General features: G+C 32.6%; 8 protein-coding genes across 10 annotated transcripts in view; 5 read left to right on the forward strand and 3 right to left on the reverse strand.

The window, feature by feature from the left end:
* Gycalpha99B (guanylate cyclase 1 soluble subunit alpha 2) overlaps positions 1 to 14162 on the reverse strand; it is a 70598-nt gene extending 56436 nt beyond the window's left edge. Inside the window, exon 1 of the mRNA XM_015930974.3 lies at positions 13818 to 14162. The gene's annotated coding sequence lies outside the window, so the exon portion shown is untranslated. The remainder of the gene's footprint in view (positions 1 to 13817) is intronic.
* Positions 9049 to 10564, forward strand: LOC149093704 (uncharacterized). The gene is made up of 3 exons (XM_089268408.1): positions 9049 to 9149; positions 9276 to 9547; positions 9981 to 10564. Exons 2-3 carry the CDS (start codon positions 9304 to 9306, stop codon positions 10232 to 10234), a joined length of 498 nt encoding a protein of 165 aa, XP_089124534.1. The 5' UTR covers positions 9049 to 9149; positions 9276 to 9303; the 3' UTR covers positions 10235 to 10564.
* Positions 14163 to 14548: 386 nt separating the features above from the next.
* Positions 14549 to 16170, forward strand: LOC107363406 (protein lin-9 homolog). Its single transcript, XM_015930626.3, has one exon. The coding sequence runs from the start codon at positions 14666 to 14668 to the stop codon at positions 16052 to 16054; it is 1389 nt and encodes a 462-aa protein (XP_015786112.1). The 5' UTR covers positions 14549 to 14665; the 3' UTR covers positions 16055 to 16170.
* Positions 16171 to 16197: 27 nt separating this feature from the next.
* On the forward strand, positions 16198 to 19877 carry LOC107363436 (uncharacterized). Its single transcript, XM_089268407.1, has 3 exons — positions 16198 to 16766; positions 16987 to 18320; positions 19180 to 19877. Exons 2-3 carry the CDS (start codon positions 17611 to 17613, stop codon positions 19292 to 19294), a joined length of 825 nt encoding a protein of 274 aa, XP_089124533.1. The 5' UTR covers positions 16198 to 16766; positions 16987 to 17610; the 3' UTR covers positions 19295 to 19877.
* On the reverse strand, positions 19810 to 20647 carry mRpL42 (mitochondrial ribosomal protein L42). Its single transcript, XM_015930687.3, has 4 exons — positions 20446 to 20647; positions 20259 to 20334; positions 20032 to 20198; positions 19810 to 19969 (listed from the first exon to the last, which is right to left on the reverse strand). Exons 1-4 carry the CDS (start codon positions 20544 to 20546, stop codon positions 19900 to 19902), a joined length of 414 nt encoding a protein of 137 aa, XP_015786173.1. The 5' UTR covers positions 20547 to 20647; the 3' UTR covers positions 19810 to 19899.
* A 15-nt stretch (positions 20648 to 20662) lies between these two features.
* On the forward strand, positions 20663 to 22723 carry IntS11 (integrator complex subunit 11). The gene has a single exon (XM_015930601.3). The coding sequence runs from the start codon at positions 20766 to 20768 to the stop codon at positions 22587 to 22589; it is 1824 nt and encodes a 607-aa protein (XP_015786087.1). The 5' UTR covers positions 20663 to 20765; the 3' UTR covers positions 22590 to 22723.
* Positions 22724 to 24193: 1470 nt separating this feature from the next.
* LOC107363451 (protein canopy homolog 3) lies at positions 24194 to 25228 on the forward strand. The gene is made up of 2 exons (XM_015930678.3): positions 24194 to 24528; positions 24624 to 25228. Exons 1-2 carry the CDS (start codon positions 24399 to 24401, stop codon positions 25151 to 25153), a joined length of 660 nt encoding a protein of 219 aa, XP_015786164.1. The 5' UTR covers positions 24194 to 24398; the 3' UTR covers positions 25154 to 25228.
* On the reverse strand, positions 25183 to 26881 carry mats (MOB kinase activator-like 1). Of its 3 annotated transcripts, none has more exons than XM_015930673.3 (3): positions 26778 to 26881; positions 25821 to 26215; positions 25183 to 25582 (listed from the first exon to the last, which is right to left on the reverse strand). In XM_015930673.3, exons 1-3 carry the CDS (start codon positions 26789 to 26791, stop codon positions 25317 to 25319), a joined length of 675 nt encoding a protein of 224 aa, XP_015786159.1. In that variant the 5' UTR covers positions 26792 to 26881; the 3' UTR covers positions 25183 to 25316. The 3 variants fall into 3 exon arrangements, with proteins under 3 accessions (XP_015786159.1, XP_015786160.1, XP_015786158.1); XM_015930674.3 differs by having other exon boundaries at positions 26392 to 26876; XM_015930672.3 differs by having other exon boundaries at positions 25821 to 26869.
* Positions 26882 to 27090: the final 209 nt, after the last annotated feature.

The following is a 27090-nucleotide window of genomic DNA, read 5'->3' on the forward strand; positions in this document are numbered from 1 at the left end:
TGTTTTAAACCCACTGTAATTACTGTATTACCTGTAGACATCCCTGTAAACCAAAAGTCAAAAATTAAGCTGAATATTCTAGGTATTGAACCATCTGAATAATTTTGTAACTGAACATTGGTTGTTCAGAATGGCGGCTGGTATATTGTATTAGATCCTTAGAACATAGTTTTATTCCTAAAAAATGTAACACTACGAATGTAACTCTATTGAACATAATGATAATTGTAATTCCCTTATCCTAAATCCAACTAACAAAATCTCTTTATCTTACAATAAAGGCCCTGAGATGAATGACAAATCTTACAAGGCATTCATTCCATTCTGCAGCCGAAGTAGACAAAGTGTAGTATTCTGGCAATATATAATACACTATGCTAGTGACTTGGGTCTCAAAAATACAGTTTGGGACGGAACCATCCAGTATGTTGGCATTATTGGAGGTGCCTCCTACTCCTTCTGTTGTCCTTTTCAAGGTGGACTTAAGAAAATTTCTTATGAAGAATTTGCAGATAATGTGGACTACGCTGCTTTAGGGCTCTTTGTCAGTATGGACCATGCAATCGACGGTTCATTCCATGATGCTAATGAGTCTGCATTTGCACAGTCTGTCAAATCCCAATGCCAAGTTAAACATGCACATGTCGAACCCGAGTATGATTATCTTGAAGATTGTAGCGATCCACCAGAACCTTATGATTTTGCTTTCGTCGATGTTATTCCTTTCTCTCCGGTCAGCAGATTTGAAAAATCTTGGATACAGTCTTCCATGACGAAAATTCCTTGCCATAGAGGTATTCCAATAGATCATAATCAAAAACAGTTTATCTTGGCCAGTGATGCAAAGATAAGCGAGTTCTATGAACACTACTCCGAACTTGCTCGTACTGCTCTCTCAATTCCCCCTTTGGATTTCGAAAATTATCCCGCAAGCTTTGAACTAGATGATAGTCCATTTAATCGTCTTCGTAGTCAATTTGTAATCACTTGTAAATGGTGTTGCCAAGAGTGGGACACTAAATACGACTGTATACCAATCCACAAGTCCGATTACAAGGGATGTTGCAAGAAATTTCGACCAGATAATCCAACAAAAAATAAAGGATGCTGTTTTGGTCCCCCCCTCACAGAGGCAGAAACTTATCAACCTGAATTCTGCACAGTTGGACCAAACTGCTGTCGCAATTGTGGGAATGAAGATTCTAGAAGTTTAAGTGGGATCATACTTAAGAGCAAATCCTCTAAAGGTGAAATTTCATATACCATAGGAACGGAGATAAACTCCCCTCTCATAGAGCTTGAGGGATGGCATTCATCTTCAAAGATTAGAACCAATCAACGAACAACAGATTGACACTTCGCACACATTATTAATGTAACTGAACAGTGGCTGTTCAGAATGGCGGCCGGTACATGTAACACACCCTTTTTCATTAGGAAAATTAGAATATGTTAAGGAATGCCTACACCCTTATCGATTGATGTAATATTACGATCGATAAGGGTTGAATGTATACCAATATAAGTATAATAATGTTTAATAAAATAGTTAGTTCAAGTTGGAACTCCTTCGAGTAAAGTTTAAAACCTTTATCAATATAAAAACAAGGTCTTCACGGTATTGAAACTAATCAAGGTTAATGGAATATATTGTTACCCGATGAAAGCAAAAAGTAGAATGATGATGATAATGATGATAATGTTGATGAGTATAAGTGAATAGATGAGGATAAAGTGGTGCAAAGATGAAAATGTACGAAAAGAGATTCTCTAATTTTTACGAGTTTCTTTTTACTCTTTTGCCTGTTGTTGCTCATCCAAATCCTTTGAGGTCTTAAAAGAATGGATAAGATGAAAAGAAAAGATGAAGAAAAGAGAAAACCTTTTCAAATCAAATTATCAAGAGTTTGAGATGAAAAAAAGGAGATTATTTTGTTGTGAATAATAAGCATCAGAATTATGATGAACAGTACAGAACATTTTTAAATCCTATTTTGGTTTCTTGCTTAATCGCTCGCCTAATACACACACAAGTAAATTGTTTTTCAATAAAATTGTTCAATATTTATTTCATTTAATGCACATCAAGTATTACCTTTTTATCATCACCAACATTATCCACTCAACTAATCCAACCATGAGATTTAAAACTACTTTTCTCATGCATTAAACTGTAATCAATCACAATATTGAATAATGAATTTCGCATCTTTGGTTGAAAGAAGAAAAAAGTTCGAAAAATTTTGTTCGATTGTTGGAATCTCATGAAATGATTCCGTGGATTGATCAATATTAAATGCCAATTAAGCTTTTGTTAATGGTTCCAGTTGACTGTGCAATGATTAACTTTGTTTCATTCATTGAATGTGAAGGGTATGACCTGGCTTTTTGCAATAGTTACAGGTAATTGGGTTTGAATTTGAATGAGAGGGTTGATTGGAACGGTAAGGTTGAGTACGATTGGTTTGATTTCGGGTATCAGGTTTTCTTAATAAGTTATTAATAGTGGAAGATCGAGGAGGTTGAGAGGGATTGGATTTATTTTTATGATAAGTTTTACTTTGTTCTGCCTCGAAATGTTTACGAATGAGTAAATTAGTTATTTTTGGAAGGTCATCATTGATGCCTAAGGTATTAACTTCAGAGAGAATATAATATGGAAGGTGATTGAGAAGTTCATGTTTGAATACTTCTTCGGTATAAGTTCCTACGGCTTTAGTAAGGGAAGTGCGTAATTTTATCAAAAATGTATTAGGATGATCAGTTGGATTGTATTTGAGCTGTCTTAATTGGAATTGTGCAGAATACTGCATTGCAGGAGTTTTAACAGCATTGATTAACGCAGTTAAATACTCTTTATAAGTACGGATAGTTGGATCTAAAGTTTTAGACACAGCTAAAAGTTCATGAGCTAAACCTTTTTTAAAACATCTCAAACGTGTGGCATCGTCAACGTTCTCTTGAGCGAGTCGTTGTTCTGTATTTGTAATAAAATCAATGGCATCTTCACCTTTTTTAAATTCAGTAACATGAGGATCTGGTTTCAGATTTGAAAGAGCATTCAGAAGGAATTGAGGATTTACTTGGGGTTCACTAGCGGTAGAGGAAGGTGAAGGATGAAATAATGGAGGAGGTTGATTGGTTGGTTGGGCTATGGGATTGATATGAGCACCTAAAGAGTTCAAAATCTCTAAGAGTTTTCTCTGAGATTCAAGAGGAATAGGGATTGAGCAAATATCTGCATAAGTTATGCGTAACATAGCCTCACGATCTCGACCTAATGTTCGTATTATGGTCTTTATCTCGTCTTCAGTGATTCCATTATGTCTGCATTGAGTCATCCAATCGGGAACAGTAAATTGAGTAACTGTAGCGGTAGGAAGACATTCGATGTCATCATCAGGTAATTGTTCGCCAACAGATAACAGATGCGTTTTTATGCACTCGAAGAATCTTCGTTTTGCTAGACATGGGATCGGGACGATAACACTCCAACCTTGTAAAGTTTGAGTCATCATTTCAAGAGTCATTTCATAGACGATTGGTTCATCGGCTGGGACATTGAATTTTCTTCGTCTTTGAACTGCCATAATGAATGAGTTGGATAGTGAAAGATGCAAGGAAGTAAATCGGAATATCACTTAAGTGATGGTAAAGATGAATGCTGGTTGAAGATTGTTGAAAGTGAAGGAACTTGAATTTTAATTGTTCTGATTAGAGTTGAATAGTTAAAGTTGAATTGAATGGTAATTGAGTTCAAAATTGGAAAGTTAGTGTTCAGTTGAAATTAAAGTTGAAATATTCTTGAAGAATGAAGTTAATTCTTGAGTTTAAAGTTGAAGGTAATTCAGAGATTCTTTGAGGAATTGAATTAGTTGAACAGGGTTCGGAATTGTGTAAAGATATTCTTAAAGGAATAACTGGAAAGAGACTTGAGACAATTTTACCTTGAAAGAGTTATATGGAAATAACTATTGTGATCCTGATTATGAAGAGATTATGAAAAATCTTTGAATTAACTTTGAATTAAATTTGAAGGAATAGTTCTTAAGAACTGAATCAGGCACATAAAGGGCACGGCGAGTCCGATATTCTAGAGTTTGAAGATAACACAAGTGTAACCTTCAGGAAGGTCAAATTGAAACAGAGTCTTGGAAACACACACAAATATTGAAGGCACAGAACTTAACAATCCTGCCAAGGTCGCCAAGTGAAAGGTTTGTTACGGAAGTAATCTGATGAGAAGACTGCTGAACTTGCTTTCACTACAAGTTGTTTAGCTCGTATCATGGATCATTAAGTGATCTACACCTTTGAATTCGTATGAGCTTCTTGATATCTCACAAGAGATGATGAACACAATTCATAAAGAATTACTTAGAGGTATTTTTGGAATACTTTTATTGAATTAAAAACTGAATTGAAATTAGAAGTAACTTGGGTTTGTTGAAAGATGAATATTTCTTAAGAAATACAATGAAAAGAGTTACTTAAATTGGAAATATTACTTGAGTAATTGAAAAGTATGACTTACAGAGAAGGATAATGCAAGTAAGTAAAAGAGAATGAAAAATTGGGTTTTTATAACCAATGAGAAACAAAAGAACAATATTGGAGGGAAATAAAGAAAGTAAAGGTTTTTCACTGTCGCAATTATGTCTGGTTTTGGTTGATGTTAACCAGTGACCAATTTACTCTTATCAGTAATTAATACTGATAAAGCTAGTAGCTTTGTTAGTGCTATGTCTTAAGACATATATCTCATGAGAGATGCTTTTTACCTTTTACTGTGCTTTACGGATTAAGAGTTGAAATGAAGAAAGAGGTGAAAACTTAGTTGAAAAAGAAAGTGATTTTCTAATCTCTTTCTCAATGGCACTTAATTTTCAACCTTAAATTTTACCATTATCTTAATCAGGATTTAGCTAAGATTTACATGTTTTTGTGGTTTTCTGAATAAATATTTGAGTTAGAAATTGAACAATTTAGAAGGCATTTGAATGATTAACATAGTTTTTAAGAACTGTAGGGATGAATATTGTTTAAGCAATAAATGATTAACTGAATTTAGGTAAATTGAATGAAATTAAAAGGAATGATTCAAGAGATTGAGCTGAAAATAGAAATGAATTGGATGAATTGACTAAGTCAGAATTTTACCCTTCAAATGGCGACGAAAAAAGAATCAGTTTAAATGTTGATTCCATGGAAAATTTTAATCAACTTGCATTGATTTTGGAACAATTAAGAATGGAAAACAATCAAAACTCTTTTTTTTTCTCTCCCTCACATTAATATTCAAGAAGTACTTTTCATTATCATGTATTTAACCATGTATGATATTCAAATATTGTTGAAATAATGGAAACTCGATTATCATAATAAACCATATTAAATGGAATCACATTTTATTTTCCGTTTTTTTACTATTTTTTGTGTGTTTCGCCTTCAACTTGTTTATTCAATGTCTGAGTAAATAGAATGAAATATTATGATAAAATTGTTATCAACTGATTTGTTCAAAGTTCATGTTCACATAAACTTAACAACAAATGAATATTAACATTAATATTTACTCACTTTGACCAGTTTCATCAATTTTAATAACTTGACCACTAAAATTGGATGAAAAGGTGAATGAAAGTAGAAAATATTTCATTCCAAATATCAATTCTGTTTTCATTCTTTTCATTCTTTTCATGCTTTTTATTGTCTTTTTTGTTTGACATTTTATTTTCAATATTTTATTGTAAAATGAAACGCAAAAATGAATTGGAAATGTTGACTTTTAATATTGAGTTTCATCTTGAGAGCATTTCTCGTGTTGAGCTTGATCGAGGTTAATCAATGAATTAGACGATTGCACTTGTTTAATGAGTTTCCATGTAAATCCCAATGGAAAGCCATTCGTTCATTTCAATTTCAATTTACTCTTTATTTACTTTCATTTCCTTGCTTTACCTGCTTTAAATTGAAATGTTTATCATTGTTGAACCATTTAAGGTGAAGGAAGGAGAAAAGTGTTTAGGAATTCATCTTGCAATCAATTCCCTTTGTAAAGGATGGATTACTTTGAGGTATTATAAATGATGAAAATATTATTTATCATCGAGATGGAACATGAAGGGAGCAAAAAGTTTAATGATATTTTGAGTTGTTCTTATTCTTCTTCTTCTACTGAACTGAATGATCATGAAAATTGCTAAATTATAAACTTGAGAATTGCACTTTTTATTCTTCTTTTTCTGGTTGGAAAAACAACGAAAAAAGAAATGAAATGATTGATGAAAGTGTGGAATGATAAATAGATGAGAATGGAGATGAAAATTGTTTCCCATTGAAATGAAACAATTGATTTATTCGAAGGAACAGCGAACAAAATTGTGTTGAAGAATCGGTCAGAATTTCGTTTAAGAAATGGTTCAATTGAGAATCAATTTTGATTCCAATAAAGAAACGTCGGGAAAGATTAAAGGCTGTTTGGATATTGAACGTGTAAATTGCCTGACAAGCAATGAACTGAGATTATTGTGTTTGTTAGTTTAGCGAAATATGAAGCAAATGAATTGAATGTAAAACAATTGAAGTTGAAACAAGTCTTGCAAGTAACAAGTCGAAGGCCGAATGACATTAATCTTTAAACCTAACAGAGTGACTCTTTTCCCATCAAATTTGACTTCCAATAAGCCTTTTCTTCGTAAAGAATTTCTTTCAATTCTTTCTTCTTTTTCTCATCGGATTGAACCATGCAAAATGGACTTTCGTTTCTTCTTCATCCTCTCATCTTTTGACCTGCATCTTCTTTGATTCCATTTTTATTGCTCCTCAAAGAGCCATTAAAATTATCTGAACAAGAATGAAACTGAATGTGAAAAATTGCAGGATTACGTTAACTCGTTGTAACTGTAATCGCCATTACCAGCTATTATCAACTTTCCTTCAATCCTTTTCAAGTATATTTCACTTTCTTATCCTCAAGTGCCTAAGGAATCGCAAGTGTGTATTAATGAAATAATGAGTCGAAATGAAAAAAATCATTGATTGAAGCAAAAGTGTGAATTGAAAGGAAAAAAAGTGTTATCATTGGCTCAAGTGGAACCATTTACTGATTTATAATAACTTTGGGATTATTCAGTAGAAAAGAGTCGACTTTTGAAACTTTAAATTCGTAATCAATCTCGAGTTAATAAACAGATTAGCCAATAAAAGGATAAAATATTTGGAGTAAAAACATTTTCCTCTCAACTCGTCCATTGATATTGAATAACATGCACTTGTAATAACATTTATCGATATTTCATTTCGTTCATTGCTATTTGCTCTTCACATTAAATATCATTTTGACTTATCAGGTTCATTTGATATTCATGGACGTGGTAAACATAACAATTGTTGTTGCTTTCATTCCATTCCAATTCGTTGATAACTTTTCCTTCAAGTGCTTATCGACTTATAATAATGATAATCAGCGTGAAATTAAATTTAGAATCAAGAAAGTTGCTCGTCACAAGAAGAAGCAAAATATTGTTACAAATGAAAATCTAATATCTTGAGCTAGACAAAAGTGAAAAAAAGCAATTTCATTAGTCGACTCGTTGTAATGAAAGATATTTGACTAACGTTTGATGAAAATGTCTGTTAATTAGATGAAAATTAATGAGCAAACTTGTTATTAGGAATGATTTTTGCTCTTCTTGCCTTATTATTACTACTTTTAGCTCATAATATTACACTTTTTGGATAATTTTGTTTCTTAACTTATTCCTAATGAGCAGTTGTTGAAACAGTTGAGCATTATCATCTCTCATTTTCATCATCATTGTTGTTTCATCTCCACCCAACTTCAGGACTAGAAGGGCCAAGGTGTAAATGTTGCTGCAAGGTAACTCTAATCATTTTTCACTCCCTTTTAATTGTCATAATAACTATTTACTTGTTTACAATTTTCATTCATTCATCATTCTTTTCCTCATTTCATCTTTTCTTTCTGTGCCTCGAATTTGGACCATCATTACGTTTGATTACCTTGCATGATTAACTTTTACTGATAATAATGATAATCGATTGTTCTATGGCACAATTGATCAATTGTTGGAAATTTTTGTTTCCATTCCAATCAAGCTGAACATTATCATGGTAATAATTTGCAATTGATATTTATAGACACTTAAATATTAAATTTAGTCTTATGAAAGTGACTTTAGTCCATAATATAGTAAAACTAACAAACTGTTTTAACTAAACAACTGACCACAACATCAACAATCAAAAGTAAAAACAAGAAATAAAACGCGACTTAACAGCATCAAACTACGGCTTGTGCAATAAAAAAACTTATTTTTCCACGGATCAATTACAAGTGATTAAATTGTCAAAAGCATTCTTATTTTTCAGCTGTAGGTAGATGATTATGTTTACCACTATTGATCAAAAGTAGTGTTATTGTCAATGATTGATTAAAAGATCATCGTCACTTTTTTCCAAATATCCATGTGTTTGTATTTTTCATGTATTATCATTATTATGATTATAATTTTTGCTTTTCCTTCGGTTTAAATTAAGTAAAATCAACTGGAAATTGATGTGTAACAGCTAATCAATCATAACTTAAAGGCAGACAAAGAAGCTTATCTACGAAGAAGTCAAAAGTTAAACTTATTCTCACCAATTGTGTTCATGTGTACTTCAAATGATTTGAGTTGTTTTTTCATATTACAACTAATATTATTAATAATAATTAAGTACATTGAGTAATCAAATCAAGGTATTATCATTATTATTAGACAAAGTATGTATGTGTGTATATATAAGGTTATTTTTTCAATTCCTCGTGAGTGTAAAATATATTAGGTTTGTGACAGAATGAACGCAAAAAACGGTTCATTTTGATTAGGTTGTAAGCGTCACCAATTACCAGTTGAATATTGCTCTGACTGTTATTAATATCAATTATGATTAACATCAGTTTACAGATTTAATCACAAACTTGCTCAGTTTGTAAATTGTCTAACCACTAAAATGGATATTAACCACCATTCACTTGAGACTCTGAGCCAGTCAAGTTAACTTGAATTTTATTCAAATTGCGAATAGCAAGTCTGTTCAATTTAATACAAGTTCAAGTTAACCGTTGTGATATTGAAATTGAGGTAAGACAAAAACACAACAATTGTAAACCATCATTAATAAGCAAATCAAATAATTGTCATATATTTTTGTTAAATTGAAAAATATTTTTTTGACTTTTAATTTTGTGCTGTTTGTTGTAAAATTAGTCGCTTTGACAAATAACAATAACCAGAGATGATTCAATTGGCTCGTTGTTTTTCAATTGTTTCAATAACAATTTGTATCATTTTGGGAATCATTTTCCCTGGTATTTCGCCTCTTCCTCAACGCTCTGGTTCCGAGTTTATCCATCAACGTATCTTGAGGTCACAAAGGATCCAAAAATGTGGACGCAGTTTGATGAACATTCATCAGCTTGTTTGCTCTGGTGCAGCTCCGAGTAAACGTAACCTCAATGAAGATGCATGGCTTCTACAAGGTAAGTTATCATTTCTTTTCATTGATTTAACTACTTAATTGTTCAATGATTTAGTGGAGTTGTTTAAAACACATTGAAAGACAGAGTAGATTTGGTTAAATGAATTAGACTTTATTCAATTTGAATCATACTTTTGTGTTCTCTGAGTAGTAAATTATAAAAATGGCTTATCCATGAATACTGCAGCAAAATTTACATAACTGATCCTTTTCAATATTTTGTGATATAACTGATTAATTAAACTATTGAACATGAGTCTACTTAATTAATGGATAGTATTTCCTTGAAGATTAACTCACAAATTTATCTAACCTTCAGTGCAATTTTGTTAAACTTGCAGAGATGAATGTTTTTCAATAAATGTGCTTTTTGTGATTCGTTAAAATGAATTGTTTCACAGTAGTTCTGTTTGTTTAATTTGTCCATCAACCAGATTTAGGATCTTGGCCAAAGGCTTTGTTACTTGATAAACCTGACCAGGACGAAAATGAATTGGATTCAAATGATTTCTTGGACACCAAAACAGCCCTGGCTCTATTTGGTTCCAGCAGAGGAGCCGGTCGAGTGGAAGATGGTCCGCTATTCTTAAGAAGCACCCGTCAGAAGAGTCAATTGGTCGATGAATGTTGCCATAAATCGTGTTCCGTGGACGAACTCAAAGCTTATTGTCATCCTTCGGGTAGATGATTACAATTACCTGCTCGAAGGAGTGCCTATTTCTTATAACCAATCAAATTGTTATTTGTTTCTCTATTTTTGTCTTGTTGCTTCAACTTCTCCTTATCCTCCGTCATTGTCTTGCAATTGCCTTCAACTTTAATTTACTTTCTTAATCCATTGCCTTTTGGGTTAACTTTTTGTCCATAAACCAAATAACTATCCATTTTCATTGACATGAACGCTTGATTTGCGATCGCTGTTAGACGATTGAAAATCAAGCAAAATGAATGCTTCGATTGTTATCAAGGTTACCAATCAAGGTATTGATAATAAACAGAAAATGTTTAACTTTTTGTATTTCTGTTGACTTTTTTTCTACTTCGACTGTCCAGTGTACAATACCTGGTACTGGGCCATTGTCCATTTTCATCTCGATTACACTTTCCTTTTAATTTCCTTTACATTGTCACAGCTTTTTACTTTCGATCTCCATTCTTGTCATCTTGATATCAATTTAATTTTTTGTCTTAAAACGGAAATTTGAACGCTATTTGCGACCTTTATTCATTATCCATGATAATTGAGTTTCAATCAAATCTATGAGCATTTTGAAAGGCAAACACCACTTTACAGACAATTAGCTTCACCATTTACAGAATTATTCATTTTATATGCAAATCTTGTGAAAACAATAAACATTTAAATTCATCTTTCGATTCAAAAATAGAAACTCGAACTGAAATGAACCGAACCGAAATGAAATTTTCCTCCATCAGACCAACTCTCAAATGATCAAATCAAACCCAATCGCAACCACCAACAAAACTCAAACTGAAACTATTCAATTTGCTGTTTCTGTTGCTGTAAACTCACAATTGTTTGGGTAAATGAAGGAATGATTGATTGAAAGAAAAGTTGATAATGATGAAAGTCAAGTTTACTGATGATGTTACATAAAGTAGTGTTTACTGTTTACAGGCAAAATGTCAGGCAAGTTGTTTGCCTGACAATCCATTTTATTTATATTATTACATTGGATTGGATTGATGTTGGTAAAGTCTTTCATTACTATTATTAGAATAGGGATTTGATCAGAAAAAAAGTTGGAATGGAGGCAAAAAATGGTGAAAATATCGTGAATAGTGTTGTTCAGGAATACAATGAAGTTTACTATGTATGATGTAAAAGTGTTCATGGAAACAAAAGGGAAAAACTTTGTATCATTTTACTCAATCAATTGTCATCTTTATTCAACTCTCCTAATCCATTAATGGATCCAATTAGTTGGAAGCTTGAAAAAGAGGGAAACCCAAAAATCCTTCTGAATATCTAATTATTGGTCAAAGAAAATTCAATATAAATTATTGATGAGTTGATTGGAATACAAAAATTGAAAAAAATTTAAACCTTTTTAACCTTTTAATTAACCTTAACTGAACGACTTGAATTGCCTATGAATTTATAAAAAGTAAAGGTTCAACGAAAAATTGTCTTTACTCAGTTATTATCTTTTGCTGAACAATTGTTTACCTTCTGTTATTCAAGTGATTTATTGAAATAATGAAACTCGAAACATGATAATTACATTGTTCGGCTTTTCAGTCTAACTCCATTTTGCTCAGTAAATTGAATATTTAATAATGATAATTGCTGAGTTGATGAAAAACAAAGAGAGGAAAGGAAAGTGGAAACGAATAACAAAAGGTGAACAAAATTTTTACTCTTTTCTGGTTCACTCTCAATCTGATAGTTTTACCCTGAATTTACATTTTCATCGGATGTTTAATGAATATATTTGGATGAACCGAGTTCGACTCTTAAAGAGTTGAATCAATTTTTATCAGTAAAATGAGCAATTGGAAGATTAAAACAACATTCAACTGAATTGGAATGAAAAACGAGAAAAAAAGGGAAATTAATTGACATTTGAATCAACAAAAGTCGCACTTTTTCATCTCATCTTTACTTTTGCCTTTACTTTAAACTTTGTTTTCTTGTCAACCTTTTACTTTGTTTAATTATTATTGTTACAACTTGATTTAATTGATAATTTGTTAACTTTAATCAGATTTGCGCGTTAATCAACAAGACAAATGGTTGTTTTGTAAAGTTAACTGTTGTTGGTTAAGATTGATTAAAAGTAAATTAACTATGAAATTCAATTAAGAGGTTAAAAGTTAATTGTGATTCAATGTAACTCTTTAAAGGAAAAGGTTTGCTCCATCAATGTCGACCCAATGATCAACTTTGATAAATCAATAATTAAAGAAGAAATTGATTTTTTGGAAACATTGAGTGACCTTCCAGTGATTAATTGATTGCCAATTGATTCCAGTTGGAAAGGTAGTTGAGTAACTATAATTAATGTTCACTTGATGATCGTTGGTTCAGTTGATTATTGATCAACAAATAATTTCATTCAAAGTCTGTCTTTACTTTGACAGATCCAAAGGTTTCCCTGATTATGAATAATATTGAAACTGAAAGCTTGTTCAACTTAAAGGTTGTTCAAAGTTCAGTATCAGATTATGGTTTGGATTATTGTTGTGATGAGAAACTGAAATTATAGCTTTAAATGATTTTCTCGCTTTTCTTCATTTCATTTTATTCTGAATAACATTTGAGATGGACATTTATCTTCATTACAATGTGCTATAATTATGTGATTTTCAGGCTTTAATTGCGTTCCATGTTGACTGTTATTAGATATGAACTTTTATTTGATTAGCGCAAAAAGAGACGGAAATTTTTCTTCAATCAACTTTAGTTATTAACAATTTGTTCATTCTTTATGATCGTTATTATTACAGTTATTAACTTTTCTTGTGTGTCTAAGCTTTTCGTTCACGAGTCTTTCATTTGATTAACATGAATTGTGTGGAGAATGAAAAGAAATGAAAGATTTTTCTCATTGTTCACCAAATATATTCATGATAAAATAACTACTAATATCAACTGCAACTGATATCCATTTTATACAAAAAATCAACTTTTCTCTTCTTACAATTTCTGTTGCTTTTTCATAACCAACTTCACTTATCTACTTTTGTTGTTTGACTATCATTATCATGAATATAAATATACAATAACTGAAGGTAAAAATGAGTTTCCATGTTGTCGTCAAATGAAACTGATTTGTCAACATTTGTCTCATTGTGTTCACTCTACAATTGTTGATCTTCAATTTGAAATCAAACAATTGGAAGAAATGAAAATGACGAAAAAATTGATTAAACTGAATTGCCTGAACTCATGTTTTGGAAACTTGTTGTTGGTGAAAAGCACAATAAATGTCGATGGAAGCTCAATTTTGATCTTTTCCTCTTCGATTTCATGTAACATTTTGTTTGTTCAAAGTCACCTTTCAATTAATAAGATGTTGCTTCAATTTTTGATGTAATATTTTTGTCAGTTTGGTTTAACCATTAATAATAATGACTTTTGTAAATTGAAAATAAAAGATTCATTAGTTTTTGTTTCTCATTTCAACTCAACGTTTTGAGCTTGAATTTGCTTTGCTTTTCGTTTTAAACATTTTCGTTTGTAGCAGTATTGTCATTTAACTTTAATGGTTTACACAAAAATGGAAACAATTTAATTAATTAATTACCTTTGTTTGAGGAATCAAATTGTTGATTGAAAATAATTTGGCGACAAGTTGATGCAGCGATTCCTGGTGGTGAAAATTGCAACTTGGCGAGTCGGCTTTTTACATCAGTTTCTGGTTTGTTTGATTTGCTTTCAATTTTGTTTTGCCGTCTCTTTCATTGATTATTGGTGATTGATAAATTTCCTGGTAAATTGTTGTCCATTTACGCACAATGAAAACAATATTTTAAAGTTGATTATCATGGAATTAGTTTTTGCTTGTTTTTGTTCCTTATTTTATTGGTTGATGTGATTGTTGTTGTTGTTTGCGGCGATTCGTTGAACAATGTTACAGACTGAGACTGAGTTTGCTTTTTCATCTGTTTCATAACAACATTGGAATTGAAAATTCAGGACTTGCGTCCTCATTTACTGAGAACCTCATCCTTCAATCGATAACCAGTTTATTGTTCATCATAACAGAGGTCAGGATATTGTGAGTCTATTAGAATTGAAATGTTGATATTTTTATTTTTTCTTCCATTTTTCAAATAAATTTTCTTTTAACTAATTCTTAATCAAAAACTCGATTTAATATATTAATTGGTTATTTTGTTTCAATAATAATATTCATGATTTGCTTTACTTTCATTAATGGGTAATGTTTTTGAATAAGGCGCAAAAAAACTGGTTGCCTGGTGAACAGCCTTACAATAAAGATTCAAGTAACCGCGGCAACTGTACCACCAGTAACAAAGAGTAAAGTAACATTCTTCACCAAATTTAATTAATGAAAAATAAATTCAAAATATTTAAAGTAATTTTTATTTTTAAACTGTGGTCTCACCTTTACATCCTACCATCTTCACCATGAATTTAAAGAAAAAGAAAGCCCAGGAGATTGGTTTGCGGTTGAGGACTCTTTTGAAATTGCCTAAAGCTCATAAATGGGTTTGCTATGAGTGTTTTTATGGCAACATTGATCAGCCACTTTTTCTTGGTAAAAATGATTTTCAAATTTGTCTAGAGGAAACTTTTCCTCATCTCAAGACTCGGTCTCTTAAACGAGCGGAATGGAGTAAAATTCGAAGGATGATGGGAAAGCCAAGACGGTGTTCTGAGGCGTTCTTTGCAGAGGAAAGGAACGCTCTCAATCTTAAGCGCAAAAAGATACGCATCTTGCAATCCCAAAAAGTTGTTGATATTGAACAATTTCGTGATTTACCAGAAAATATTCCTTTAAGTTTGGTTATAGGAGCAAAGGTTACCGCCATTTTAAGAAAACCCCAAGAAGGACTTTTCATGGGTATTATCGATGCTGTTGATATGACACATGGCATGTACAGAATAACATTTGACAGACATGGTATTGGTACCCATTCAGTTCCTGATTATGAAGTTATAAGTAATGATCCACCAACATATATCGCTTTGTCATCATTCCAGTCTAAAGTACGACCCAGGTTACCCATGTTTGCATCATCAAGATTTTTACAACTTTTAGGTACCCAAGTAGCTCAAGCATTAAACGATCGCGACCCCCTTCTTAGTAGTCCTGTTTCCCCAAGTCAAATCAAACAAGAGCCACATTTTACATCAACAAACACCAACAATTACGAAGACGAAGGTACCCTTGGAGGCTTCCCTATCAAATTTCTTGCTCTTCTAGTTAGACTGACAAAAATACTGAATATCAAAAAACGGACAATTTTTGAATTGAAAGCTATGAATACAGAGGCGGAAAAGATGAGATCGCTGCAAGATCCCATAACTCGTGGTTTTAAAAAGCAATATGCACATCTAATATTGACGCTAGAAAAACTTAATATCTCTCTTGATGAGCATCTGAAAGCAGTTCAACATTTTACAGCAGAATTATTCAAATCATCCAACTTACCCTCCGTTGCTGAACCAAACAATATAAAGGAGAAACATCTTCGCCAAGCCAAGGATACAATTTCCAAAGTTTCATCTTCATTTGATGTCAAATCCGAAGCATCATTGAATCTCATCACTGAACTTCTAGGTTTGATGCTGCAATTAAAAAGTTTTGCCGAGATCGAGGTTGGTTCACAAGAATTGCAATCTCTTGAAAATAGTTTGAAGGACGCTAAAAAACTGGTTAATCAAATTAATCATAGCCATTTTGAAAGCCAAGCGCAAGTGCCTATTGCCTTCATGCAGTCATCATTGAGTCATCTTGGAAATCTTGGGGCTTTTGCTGAATCGGCTACGATATGCAACAATCTTGTAACTTAATTATGCTTAAGCTAACAACATGAGAAAATCCTTTATCGCCATCATAAAATAAAAACACGATTTAACTAATCAAATTTTACAGAACAAACAAAACCTTTGCTTGTCTCTTCACAATATCCACAGTCTTCCCTTAAATTATTTACTCCCGTGCGAATCTTAGAAAGATTCATTTTCTTCCTCATCTTTCAAATCTTTATCTTATTACACATTTATAACTGGAACAAACTTTAGGCAAACTAGCCCATTTTTCTTGGGGGGTCCAGAAGGATGTTAAGGTGAGATGGTCGAAAAACTGATTACAATTTCAAGATTATCGGAATCAATTTTAGAGCCAATTAGTTGACAATGGTCTGCAAACATCAATTGGTTGAATGACAACTAAACCTCCCACTGTTTGGTTAACCAATATCAAAAGATCCATGCCAAAGTATTTATATTTTTGTTTTCCTGCTACTATCTCATTGAGGGATAAAATGACCAACAAAGTTAATAGTAAAGGAAAAGCTGCAACAGATGATGATGAGTAGACAAAGTGGCAAAAAGAGCAATCAAAGATGATCCAAGTTGGTGAATATATCCTGCTGATGTTGTTTGTCCACCAATGAATGGGACTGCAATAAGAGATATAAAATCACATTTACCTTGTTAAATGATTGGGCCGCTAATTGGCTAATAAGAAGTGCAACAATTTTGGTAAAGAAAACAAAATACGGTGATTTACTAGCAATATTGAGCTTTTTTATGAGCATTTATTTTTAATCTATTACCTGACTATCTTTGAAGACCTCCCAACATGGTGATGATTCGAGTTATCCTTCTCTAACTCATATCTCTCATCCCATCTTTCAAAGATACTTTCTTCTCTTCTCTCTCTTTCCAACTTTTTTTATGATCTCTTTTTACTAGCCTAACAACGACATTTTATTTCTAAGTGTTTACAGTGATGGACAAGTTGAGTATGGTCCGTCAATCAGTTATCTAGACTAGGCTTGGTTCAGCCGGCGGGCAAAGTAAGATGACAACGATTTGATAGGAGGGGAAAAAGGCAATCCAGTAATCATGTTGGTCCTGATGATGATGATAATGAGGCAACTAGTAGTTGTGGAGGTGGCGGTGGTGGTGGTGGTGGCAGTGGAGGGAGGAAGGTTGAGAAAAGTAAAGAAATGGTTGGATAATAAAAGGTAAACAAAACGGTAACCAATTCACCATTTACTTTGCTCTTTTCAGCTTCAGAGTTACCTTTTCCCTCCCACCCAATCTCCATTGCCTCAAGGTACAAATTTACACCCTCAATTCTAGGATTTATACTTTTCTTGTTATTGGTTTCAAGATTGTGACTGTACATTCGTTGAGTGCTTATTCCTGCGTCCACCAAGTTTCATTTTGTCATTGTGGTTGTTAACATATTGTTGTTAGATTTTTCAATTAACAAGTCAATTTGGTAAAATAGTCGCAAAAATTGAGATTCGCCTTTGCATTGGAACATCTGAAAAGGAAAAGATTTCATTTCTTCTTTATTCTTATTGTTGTGCTGTTAAACATCGAGAAAATACGAAATGATTTCCGAGCCATTTACAAAGTCAATTGTTGCTCCTGATAAGTTAATCAACCCAACAACAGCGCAAATCAATTCAGTTCCTCCAACATTTTCCTGGTTCTCAAATTATGTCCATTACTATCTTTTCTGGCAACGTTGTTACAACAATAATATCAACCAACCATCAACATGTGAATTATTCAACAGCTCTCTTGATCAAGTCTCATCTTCATCGCCATCCTCTTCTTCATCTTCAATCTCAACACCAACAGCCAGCAAGATAATAGGTTCATTGTCATCACCAAGTTCACGAAAAAAGTTCAACTTCTCCAAGCTTGCTCAATCAGCATTGGAAAAAGACAGTCTCGAGGAAAACAAAACATTGATTAACCCAAATAAAGATTCACCAATTTCCCAAGCTCAAATGTCATCGCTGAGAGATCCACTGATTTCCTCAACAACGTCTTGTCCAGGATCATCATCATCGCCATCAATAGCCAGGTTAAAGTCGCAAGAAACCTCTTCATGTGAATTAGCCAACTGTTTGGTGGGCAAGAAAGCTCGCTATAATCGACCGAAAAGAAGTTTTACTTGCCGTTTCTGCCAAAGACAATTTACTAAATCTTATAATTTAATGATTCATGTTCGTACTCACACCAATGAAAGGCCTTACACTTGCGATACTTGCCACAAATCATTTAGGAGACAAGACCATCTTCGTGATCACAGGTTGGTAAACATTTGAAAGTGTTTTTGTTAAATTTACAATTTTCACATTCAACTTGGTTGGTGGTAATTCCAGATGATTCAATTAATTAGTTAGCTGATTTCAAGCTTTCATTGTGTTGACAGATTCAATTGGATTAACGAAGACTTGCAACATTCACAAAAATCTCTGTATATTGATTTAGCAGCTAGGATCAATCCAATTTACTCAGATGTTGTGTTGTAAACATGAGCTTGATTTATCACCATTTGATTTAGTTATTTGATACTACCATTTGGGTAGTCCAAATGTCTTAATTATTTCATAGATTCAAGTTAAAATTCTTGTCACACCCACAACTTTAATTCAGATAATAATAGATTGATAGATAACAACTTTCACTGTTTTAGATATCCCTGAATTATACAAGTTTGGAATTGCCTTTACAGGTTTTACCTTATCAATGAAGCTATCGCATAAACTGAATGATGGGAAAAGTAGAGTTCACTTTCGTTGATCAATGATCAAACAATTTACAGTCATGGGCTAGATGAGAATTAATTTCTAACCTGATAGCTCAAATCACGAAAATCAGAGACACATGAGCTCATTAGCAGAGTCAAAACTCTTAACACACAAGAAACTGCTTTTCAAAAGCAATCATTTTCAATCTTTTTATAAATCTTATCCATTCCAAATTCATGTCTTAATTTTGATCAAATGTCTTGTTTATCAGTCAGCAATGTTTGACGTTTCATGAAGATCACCAACAGCTTACTTGTTCAGAAAATTACCACCAAAGTTGAATGCTGAAGAGATATAAATTTCTGGTGCACTTATTAACCACAGATTATTAAACAAATTTACTTTTCGATTCAACAGGTACATCCACATGAAGGAGAAACCATTTAAATGTAGTATTTGTGGCAAAGGATTTTGTCAAAATCGGATATTGACAGCCCATCTCACAACTCATACGCAGTTGAATGGATTTTGAAGTTTACTCTATTATTGACCAATTCAAATGAAATAATAGCAATGGTATTCCGTGTGTTTGTATAATCTCAATGAGGATGATATTATTAAAGATGTAAGGCTTTTTTCTTGTGTTGCTGTTTCCAATGGTTATCGTTATGAAATGATTGAAGACTACGACTACGATGATGATTCCAACCGCACTTTTGCATCATATTTGAATGATAAAGGTTTTTTTCGTTCGGTTGATGGTACTTCCTGGTTTAATTATCCTCAATCCATTGTTCTCCTTTATCTTTCTATTATTTTGATAAGTTTGCTAATTTTATTAGCAGTCAAGATGAACAAAAAACCTTCAAATATGACAAGAGATGGTTCCACAAAATCAAGAGGGTCTATACCCACACTGACAACAACTTCATCATCAACCACATCAACAGTATCTAGATCACCAACTAGACTAGATTTGGCAGGTCCATCGGATTACAAAACAACGGAAATGGACAAATAACAAACAATCATTGATCCTTAACATAATTATTTGTCAACTAATTTACACTTTAATTGAATAAAGTTATTGGATATAATCTAATGTTACAAAATTATCACTAGTTTTTCGATTTTGGATTATATTCCTTCGCGATCCTTGTTATCCCAGATGCTTTTAGACTTCAACTTTCTACGATTGAAAAATCTCCTGAAATATAAGAAAAAGACGATTAGAAAATGTTTTTGAAGGCGATTTAGGTTATCAATTACGTGTGACAATCTTTTTCTCTCCAAAAGCGTCTTGATTGATTTGTGAGTCTAATCAATTCTTCAGCAGTCAAGTCCCTTCCAAACATGATATCGTCAACATCTTCTCGCAAATCCACCCTCAAAACCGAGTCTTCCTCTTTGAGCTTAGGTTCTTCAACTGGTAAAGGCTGAAAATAAGGACAATTGTTAGCACAATAAAATTTCACAGACTAGATAAGTAAACTTACTTTAGTATGTTCATAAGGAAAAGATGGTTCAGGATGGTACATCACAATTGTTCGGCCATCATCAGTTAAAGAAATTCTGAGAGGGAAAATTTGCCCATTTAAACTCGCAATTATTATCATTGAACAGTGAAAATAACGATAGATATGTTTGATTGTTGTAGAGCAAAAAAATAGAGACCATACTTACTGAACGTCACTTTGATCAAAAGACTTAGCTGATGATGAAAATAACCTGCTTTGAATCGTTCTTAAATTTACAAACGATGCAGATGAAAGTCGTGCAAACATATTTAATTAATAAAAATCGATGGTAATTTTACAACTTCTAAATTTAAAATTGACAATTGATAATTATTTTCATCAAATCGGTTTTTTGCGAAAATTCATCACATGGATTTGTTTTGCTATTGAAGCGCCATCTAACGATAGCGTTTAGTTATTTGGTCTTATTTCTCTGTTTGTTTATGTTTGTTTCTGTTTAAATTTATCATAATTACTTAAGTTAAAATGAGCGAAATAAAAGTGACACCTTTAGGTGCTGGACAAGATGTTGGCCGTAGTTGCATTATTGTCACAATCAACGGAAAAAACATAATGCTAGACTGTGGCATGCACATGGGTTATAATGATGATCGTCGTTTTCCTGATTTCACTTACATTACCAAAGAAGGGCCGGTTACAGAGTTCATCGATTGTGTCATAATTAGCCATTTTCATCTAGACCATTGTGGTGCTTTGCCTTATCTGACTGAAATGGTTGGTTACAATGGGCCTATCTATATGACCCATCCAACAAAAGCAATTTGTCCTATTCTTTTGGAAGATTTTAGGAAAATTACAGTCGATAAAAAGGGTGAAACAAACTTCTTTTCCTCCCAGATGATAAAAGACTGTATGAAAAAGGTTATTGCTGTAAATCTTCACCAAGTTATCCAAGTCGATGAACAATTGGAAATCAAAGCTTATTATGCGGGACATGTTCTAGGAGCTGCCATGTTTAAGGTTTCTGTTGGTCAACAATCTTTTGTTTATACTGGAGACTACAACATGACACCCGATCGTCATTTAGGAGCTGCTTGGATTGATAAATGTCGTCCTGATATTCTGATTACCGAGTCAACATATGCAACAACCATAAGAGATTCCAAAAGATGCCGTGAACGTGATTTTCTTCTCAAAGTACACGATGCTATTGAAAGAGGTGGCAAAGTGTTGATTCCAGTCTTTGCATTAGGACGAGCACAAGAATTATGTATCTTACTGGAAACTTATTGGGAGCGAATGAATCTAAAAGTTCCTATTTATTTCGCAATAGGTTTAACAGAGAAAGCCACTAATTATTATAAAATGTTCATCACTTGGACAAATCAAAAGATTAAAAAAACCTTTGTCCAGAGAAACATGTTTGACTTCAAACATATCAAACCCTTTGATCGAGCTTACATGGATAATCCTGGTTCCATGGTTGTCTTCGCTACTCCTGGTATGCTCCATGCAGGTCTTTCTCTTCAGTTATTCAAAAAATGGGCTCCTTTTGAGAACAATATGGTCATTATGCCAGGTTATTGTGTTGCTGGTACAGTTGGACACAAGATTCTTGGGGGAGCGAAAAAGGTTGAATTTGAAAATAAACAAGTAATAGATGTAAAAATGTCAGTTGAATACATGTCTTTCAGTGCTCATGCTGATGCCAAAGGAATCATGCAGTTAATTACCCAATGTGAACCTGCTAATGTTCTTTTAGTTCATGGAGAAGCAACTAAAATGCAGTTTTTGAGTCAAAAAATTAAACAGGAACTAAATTTAGAATGTTATATGCCAGCAAATGGTGAAACAGTTTCTATCCCTGTTAAAATAAGTGTTCCTGTTGACGTTTCTCGTAAACTTCTCAAATCAACACTCCACCAACCTATGATTGGATCAGAATTGGAAGTCAAAAAACCTCGTTTACTCCATGGTACTTTAGTCATAAAAAATGACGAAACGGGAACAACTTTCAAGCTGATCGAACCAGACAAGGCAATGAACGAGATGGCTATTAAACCTCATCAAATTCGTTTCACATCATCTGTAAGATTGGAAAATACTAACCGTCGACCTGCTCTCCAATTATCTGAATTAATTTACAAATATTTGTCCAACAAATTACGTGATCAACACAATGTATCCTTTTTAAATGATGCATCAATTATGGTCTCTTCGGTAATGCTTCGAGTCGACATGACCTCAGACGATGAATATAAAGATGTTTACGTTTCTTGGGCTGATGTTGACGAATCACTGGGTAGTTATGTGGTCAGTCTAATTCAAGATATCCAAAGCACATTATAAATTCATATTTATAAATAACCCAACCTACCGTATCGTTTCACCATAAACTGTATTCATAAAGAAATCATCAAACTCTTTGTTATTTAATTAAATAAACAACATTAGATGCTATCAAGTGCATCAAAGTAAGCAAACTAATATCATTCCATCTGTTGCTGAAAATTGTAATACCAATTTAGATTGGATTTAGAAGTGGCAAGCTGGATAAAAATGAATCTAAAGCTTTATTCACATAAAGTGTACAAACACTTTTTCACTCAAGATCCAAAGAAGGCCTTTAAAAGCTTTTATTATTATTACTAGGAATTATATAACTTCTTCCCTAAGACAGTTTTAGGGTGCAATTAAGGTTGATGACAAAAAGAGCAAAAAACAGTCACTGATTCGTTTTTTGAGTCCATTAACCCTTTCATTGAAGGTTATTATCAGTTAGTCTCATCTACTGAGTAAAGTTAGCTTCAAAGGAACCTCCGGATACAAAAAAAGATTATCAATCATACTTTTTGTAGTTTAATTGACAAACTTGAAAGTTCAATTAATGAAATGAAGTCTTTTTAAGAGGCCACTGTGTTTTAATTGCTTATTTTCCCTTTCAAATTTTCATAACACAATAGGAGAAGCTAAATGGTCCCTTGTAAGCTCAACCTGTTGTGTTTATTAATACATTTTCATTGAAAGTGAATCATTGTAATTGTAATGAATGACTTCACCTTTTTGCAATAATTCATGCTATTCACGTTAAAAGAAATATATTTTATAATTTATCAATCAGGCTCATAGGCTAGAGTGAAATATGATATTGAATTATCTCATGTTTTACAGACTTTTTGAAGAAAGTCGAAGTGGAATGAAATTAGGAGAAACTAAATTAGAATCAGTTCATTTTTATTACTTTCTTTCGGGTTTAATAACAATTGTTGCGTGTCCTTTTTACAGAACTGAAAGTAACTGAATGATCATCGTTTCCACAGTTTAGACTCGTTAAGGGCTCTGTTGTTCATCTCAATTTTGAACATTTTAAGCAAATTTTCTTTTATTTTCTTGTATGGGATAATTTTAGATATTCATAAAGATGGTTCAAACAAGTTGCAGTTTATATTAGGTTTTTGAAAGTCAGCAAAAGTAAATGCTTTACGGTTATTTAGTTATTTTATATGGTTCAAAATGTGTATTTAACATCATTACTTGAGATTCAAGCTTTACCATTCGGATTTTATTCCAGTCTCTGTCTGTCAACTGGTAATGCTTTTGTCAAATACCTAAAATTAGGACTGTGATTGCATTGCATCGATGAGGTAGTAATAATGATGACATCTTGTTTTAATAATATTGGGTCATAATTGTCATTAGTTTGATTAGTTTGATTAGGAGAAAGTTGATGAAATTAGAACTTCAAACAATGGCAGGCAACGGCTGTAAGTAGAACTCGAGTTTAACTGAACTTCAGCATTGAAGATGGATAAAAATTCTATGATATAATTGATGTTTAACTGATTTACCATCATTAATTTGAATTTTGATTTTCAGGTAAAATAGCAAAATAGGAGAAATGTAAGAGAAACGATTACGGCTCTACCTGGCGATAATAACTGTTACCATTTTGTAGATGAATTTTGTTTTCCTGGAAATTAAATCCATGAAAGAAATTGAAATCTACGAGTATTTCTGATAATATTTATACCTTTATTTTATTTGATTAAAACATGTGAAGTATCCGTTACTAAATTGCAATAATCTGACTTGGCTATCCTGATAATTGTAATTCATTATTTTGTGTAAACGTTCAAGCTTTTCCACCTTTGTTATAGTATGACTTCGCTTGGAAACCTTATCAGTGTTAACCTTTTTAGTTTGATTTTTATCAACTTAATTTGTATTGCTCAGTTGGAAAATGAGCTGGAAGACGAACATGGCGTTAAATACGCTAGTCAATGTGAAGGCAAGTTCAATCTGATAATCTTAATTTTCCTAGAACTGGGATGTCAAACAAAGTATGAGTAAACTTTTTTTATTATCTTTTTCCCCAAAAAATAGCTTGCAAATATTTTGTAACCGAATTGGAGGAAAGGTTAAAAGAAACTGGAAAATCTCACGATGTCATTGAAGTTGGATATAGTATTGATAGTAAACAAAAGAAGAGGAAAAAATATCAACAATCAGAATTGAGATTGGTGGAGTCATTGGACGGCATTTGTGAAAGATTATTGGAATACAATATTCACAAGGAGCGCAAAGACTCTACTAGGTTTGCTAAAGGGATGTCACAAACCTTCCAAACACTCCATGGTCTGGTTGAGAAAGGAGTAAAAGTTGACTTAGGTATTCCGTATGAGCTTTGGGATAAACCCTCTGCTGAAGTGACCAATTTGAAAACACAATGTGAATTGTTGCTGGAAAAACATGAAGATGATGTGGAAGATTGGTATTGGAATCACCAAGATGAATCTTTGACCAAATTTTTGTGTATAGATAGAGCTTTAAGGAAAGGTGATTCATCTTGTATATTTGAAGGAAAGGAAACTTCAACAGAAGAGCTTGAATCATCATCGAAAGATGAATTGTGATGATTTAAATAATTTGAATAAGATGCCAATTTTTTACACTCTTATAATAATAACGTTTTAATAATTTTGAGTCGATACAGAATGGGCTTTTATAAATTTCAACTTTTTGTAGGTGCGAAAGATACAGCTTTGACAGCATACATACAGCGTCCATATAATTTGTTCATTTTGAATGATGATGTTTATGTTGATTATCTTTATTTGAAAGAGTGTCAATTAATTCTTGTAACGGAGCTAATTCTCTTTTTTCTATCAGATTGAACTCTTGGACGAAGAAAATGAAATGCTTAAAGCTCGTGTTTAAATGAGCCTCCTCTCCTAATCTGAACACCTCTTCAAAATGCTGATGGTATATATGAGCATAAACACGGAACAGGCGTTTCAAAATAGTCTTAGCCGATGATAGAAAGTTTTTAGGAAACGGCACACCTAGTAAAGGATGAAGTGGGGAAGAAAAAGCAAATTAGTTGGATAAACATAAAAAAATATGACATAAAGATGATAATTTACATCATAGTCAAGCAATCAATATGAACAAGTACTTGTTAAACATGGTAATGTTAGCTTTTGAAATCAACAGTGGTCTTAGGAATGAGAAAATTAATAATGTTGATTGGAAAAATTACATTGATGTAAATATCATTTTAACTATGATTGTGTACTTTACCTATTTTAGAGGGAAAAAGTGATTCGTCGTCTAATTGATCTTGGACCCAGGTCATCAAATAATCAATATATTTAGGCGCCGAACATTTAATCGGTTTTTTAACAGTTTGACCATCAGCCCAATGGTATTCATATTTAGGGCCAGCAGACATAACGGGACAACGTTCTTCAGTACAGAACTCTGTTATTGTACCATATAACATGTTGATCTGATTAAAAAAGTCAACTATGTTAACAGCTATCCATTCATTAAGATCTTCTCCTTCCGGTAGCATAACAGCTAATCTTAAATTGCCAGAGCCTAGAGTTGCAGCCGCATGTTTCATTAAATCATATTGATGTGTTCCTTCAGGTATCGTCTTTTTGGGCCTGAAAGTTTTATTTGAACGACTTCCACTGGAAAAAATGAGAAAATTTAAAAATTTATCACTAAAATCATTAAAATGTTGGGATAAGGGCATAACTTATTCCTTTCCTCTTTTTGTCTGTTAATTATTTTGCTACTTTATTTGAACACAGGACACACAATTACACAACACAACACAGCACAATGAGTAGTGAGGGAAACTAACTTGGTTCAATCAGATGAGAATGATCTTGACGATAATGGGAATTAAAAAAGAAAGCAAAAAGTTGTTTGAGAGAGTGGGCGAGTATGGAGAGAAGAAGAGAGAATAAGGTGAAGAGAATGAGGAAGATAGAAAGAAAGAGAGGAAGATAAAGGGAAAGAGGAAGATAGAGATAGAGAAAGAGTGGATGAAAAAAAGAACTGAATGAGAGGAACTGAAAAAGAAAGAGATAAAAAAGAGAGAGAAAATGAGAAAGAAAGAAAAGGTTGAAATGAAAAAAAAACATAAGGTGGAGAGGAAGAGTAAAATATAAAGTAATATAAAATAATAATAATCATAAGAGCCTGAGAACAGATAATGGAACAATTAAGATGTAGATAAATACTTACAATAAGAAGCTCATCCCATTTGCTTTTTAATCACAATCAGTTTGGAAAACCTTTTTAATTGACTGTAACATAACATGAATATAACATAACAAGTTGTTTATTACAACAATAATGACAGAATCTTTAAAGGATCCAACACATATCCAGATAATATCGTTATCGTTATACAAATTGGATAAGTAACTTGCTCAACGTTTTGTTTACATTTTTCAACTCTTTCAATTTTATTGATTTAAATATGGAACGACAATTTATTTCAAATCTCAATTGTCTAAGTTTTTTGTTTATTGTTTTTTTGTTCAATGTTTGTGTC

Source organism: Tetranychus urticae, chromosome 2 (assembly GCF_039701765.1).
Source record: "Tetranychus urticae isolate SD_2017Ah chromosome 2, NJAU_TeUrti_SD_1.0, whole genome shotgun sequence".
Taxonomy (NCBI): Eukaryota; Metazoa; Arthropoda; class Arachnida; order Trombidiformes; family Tetranychidae; genus Tetranychus; species Tetranychus urticae.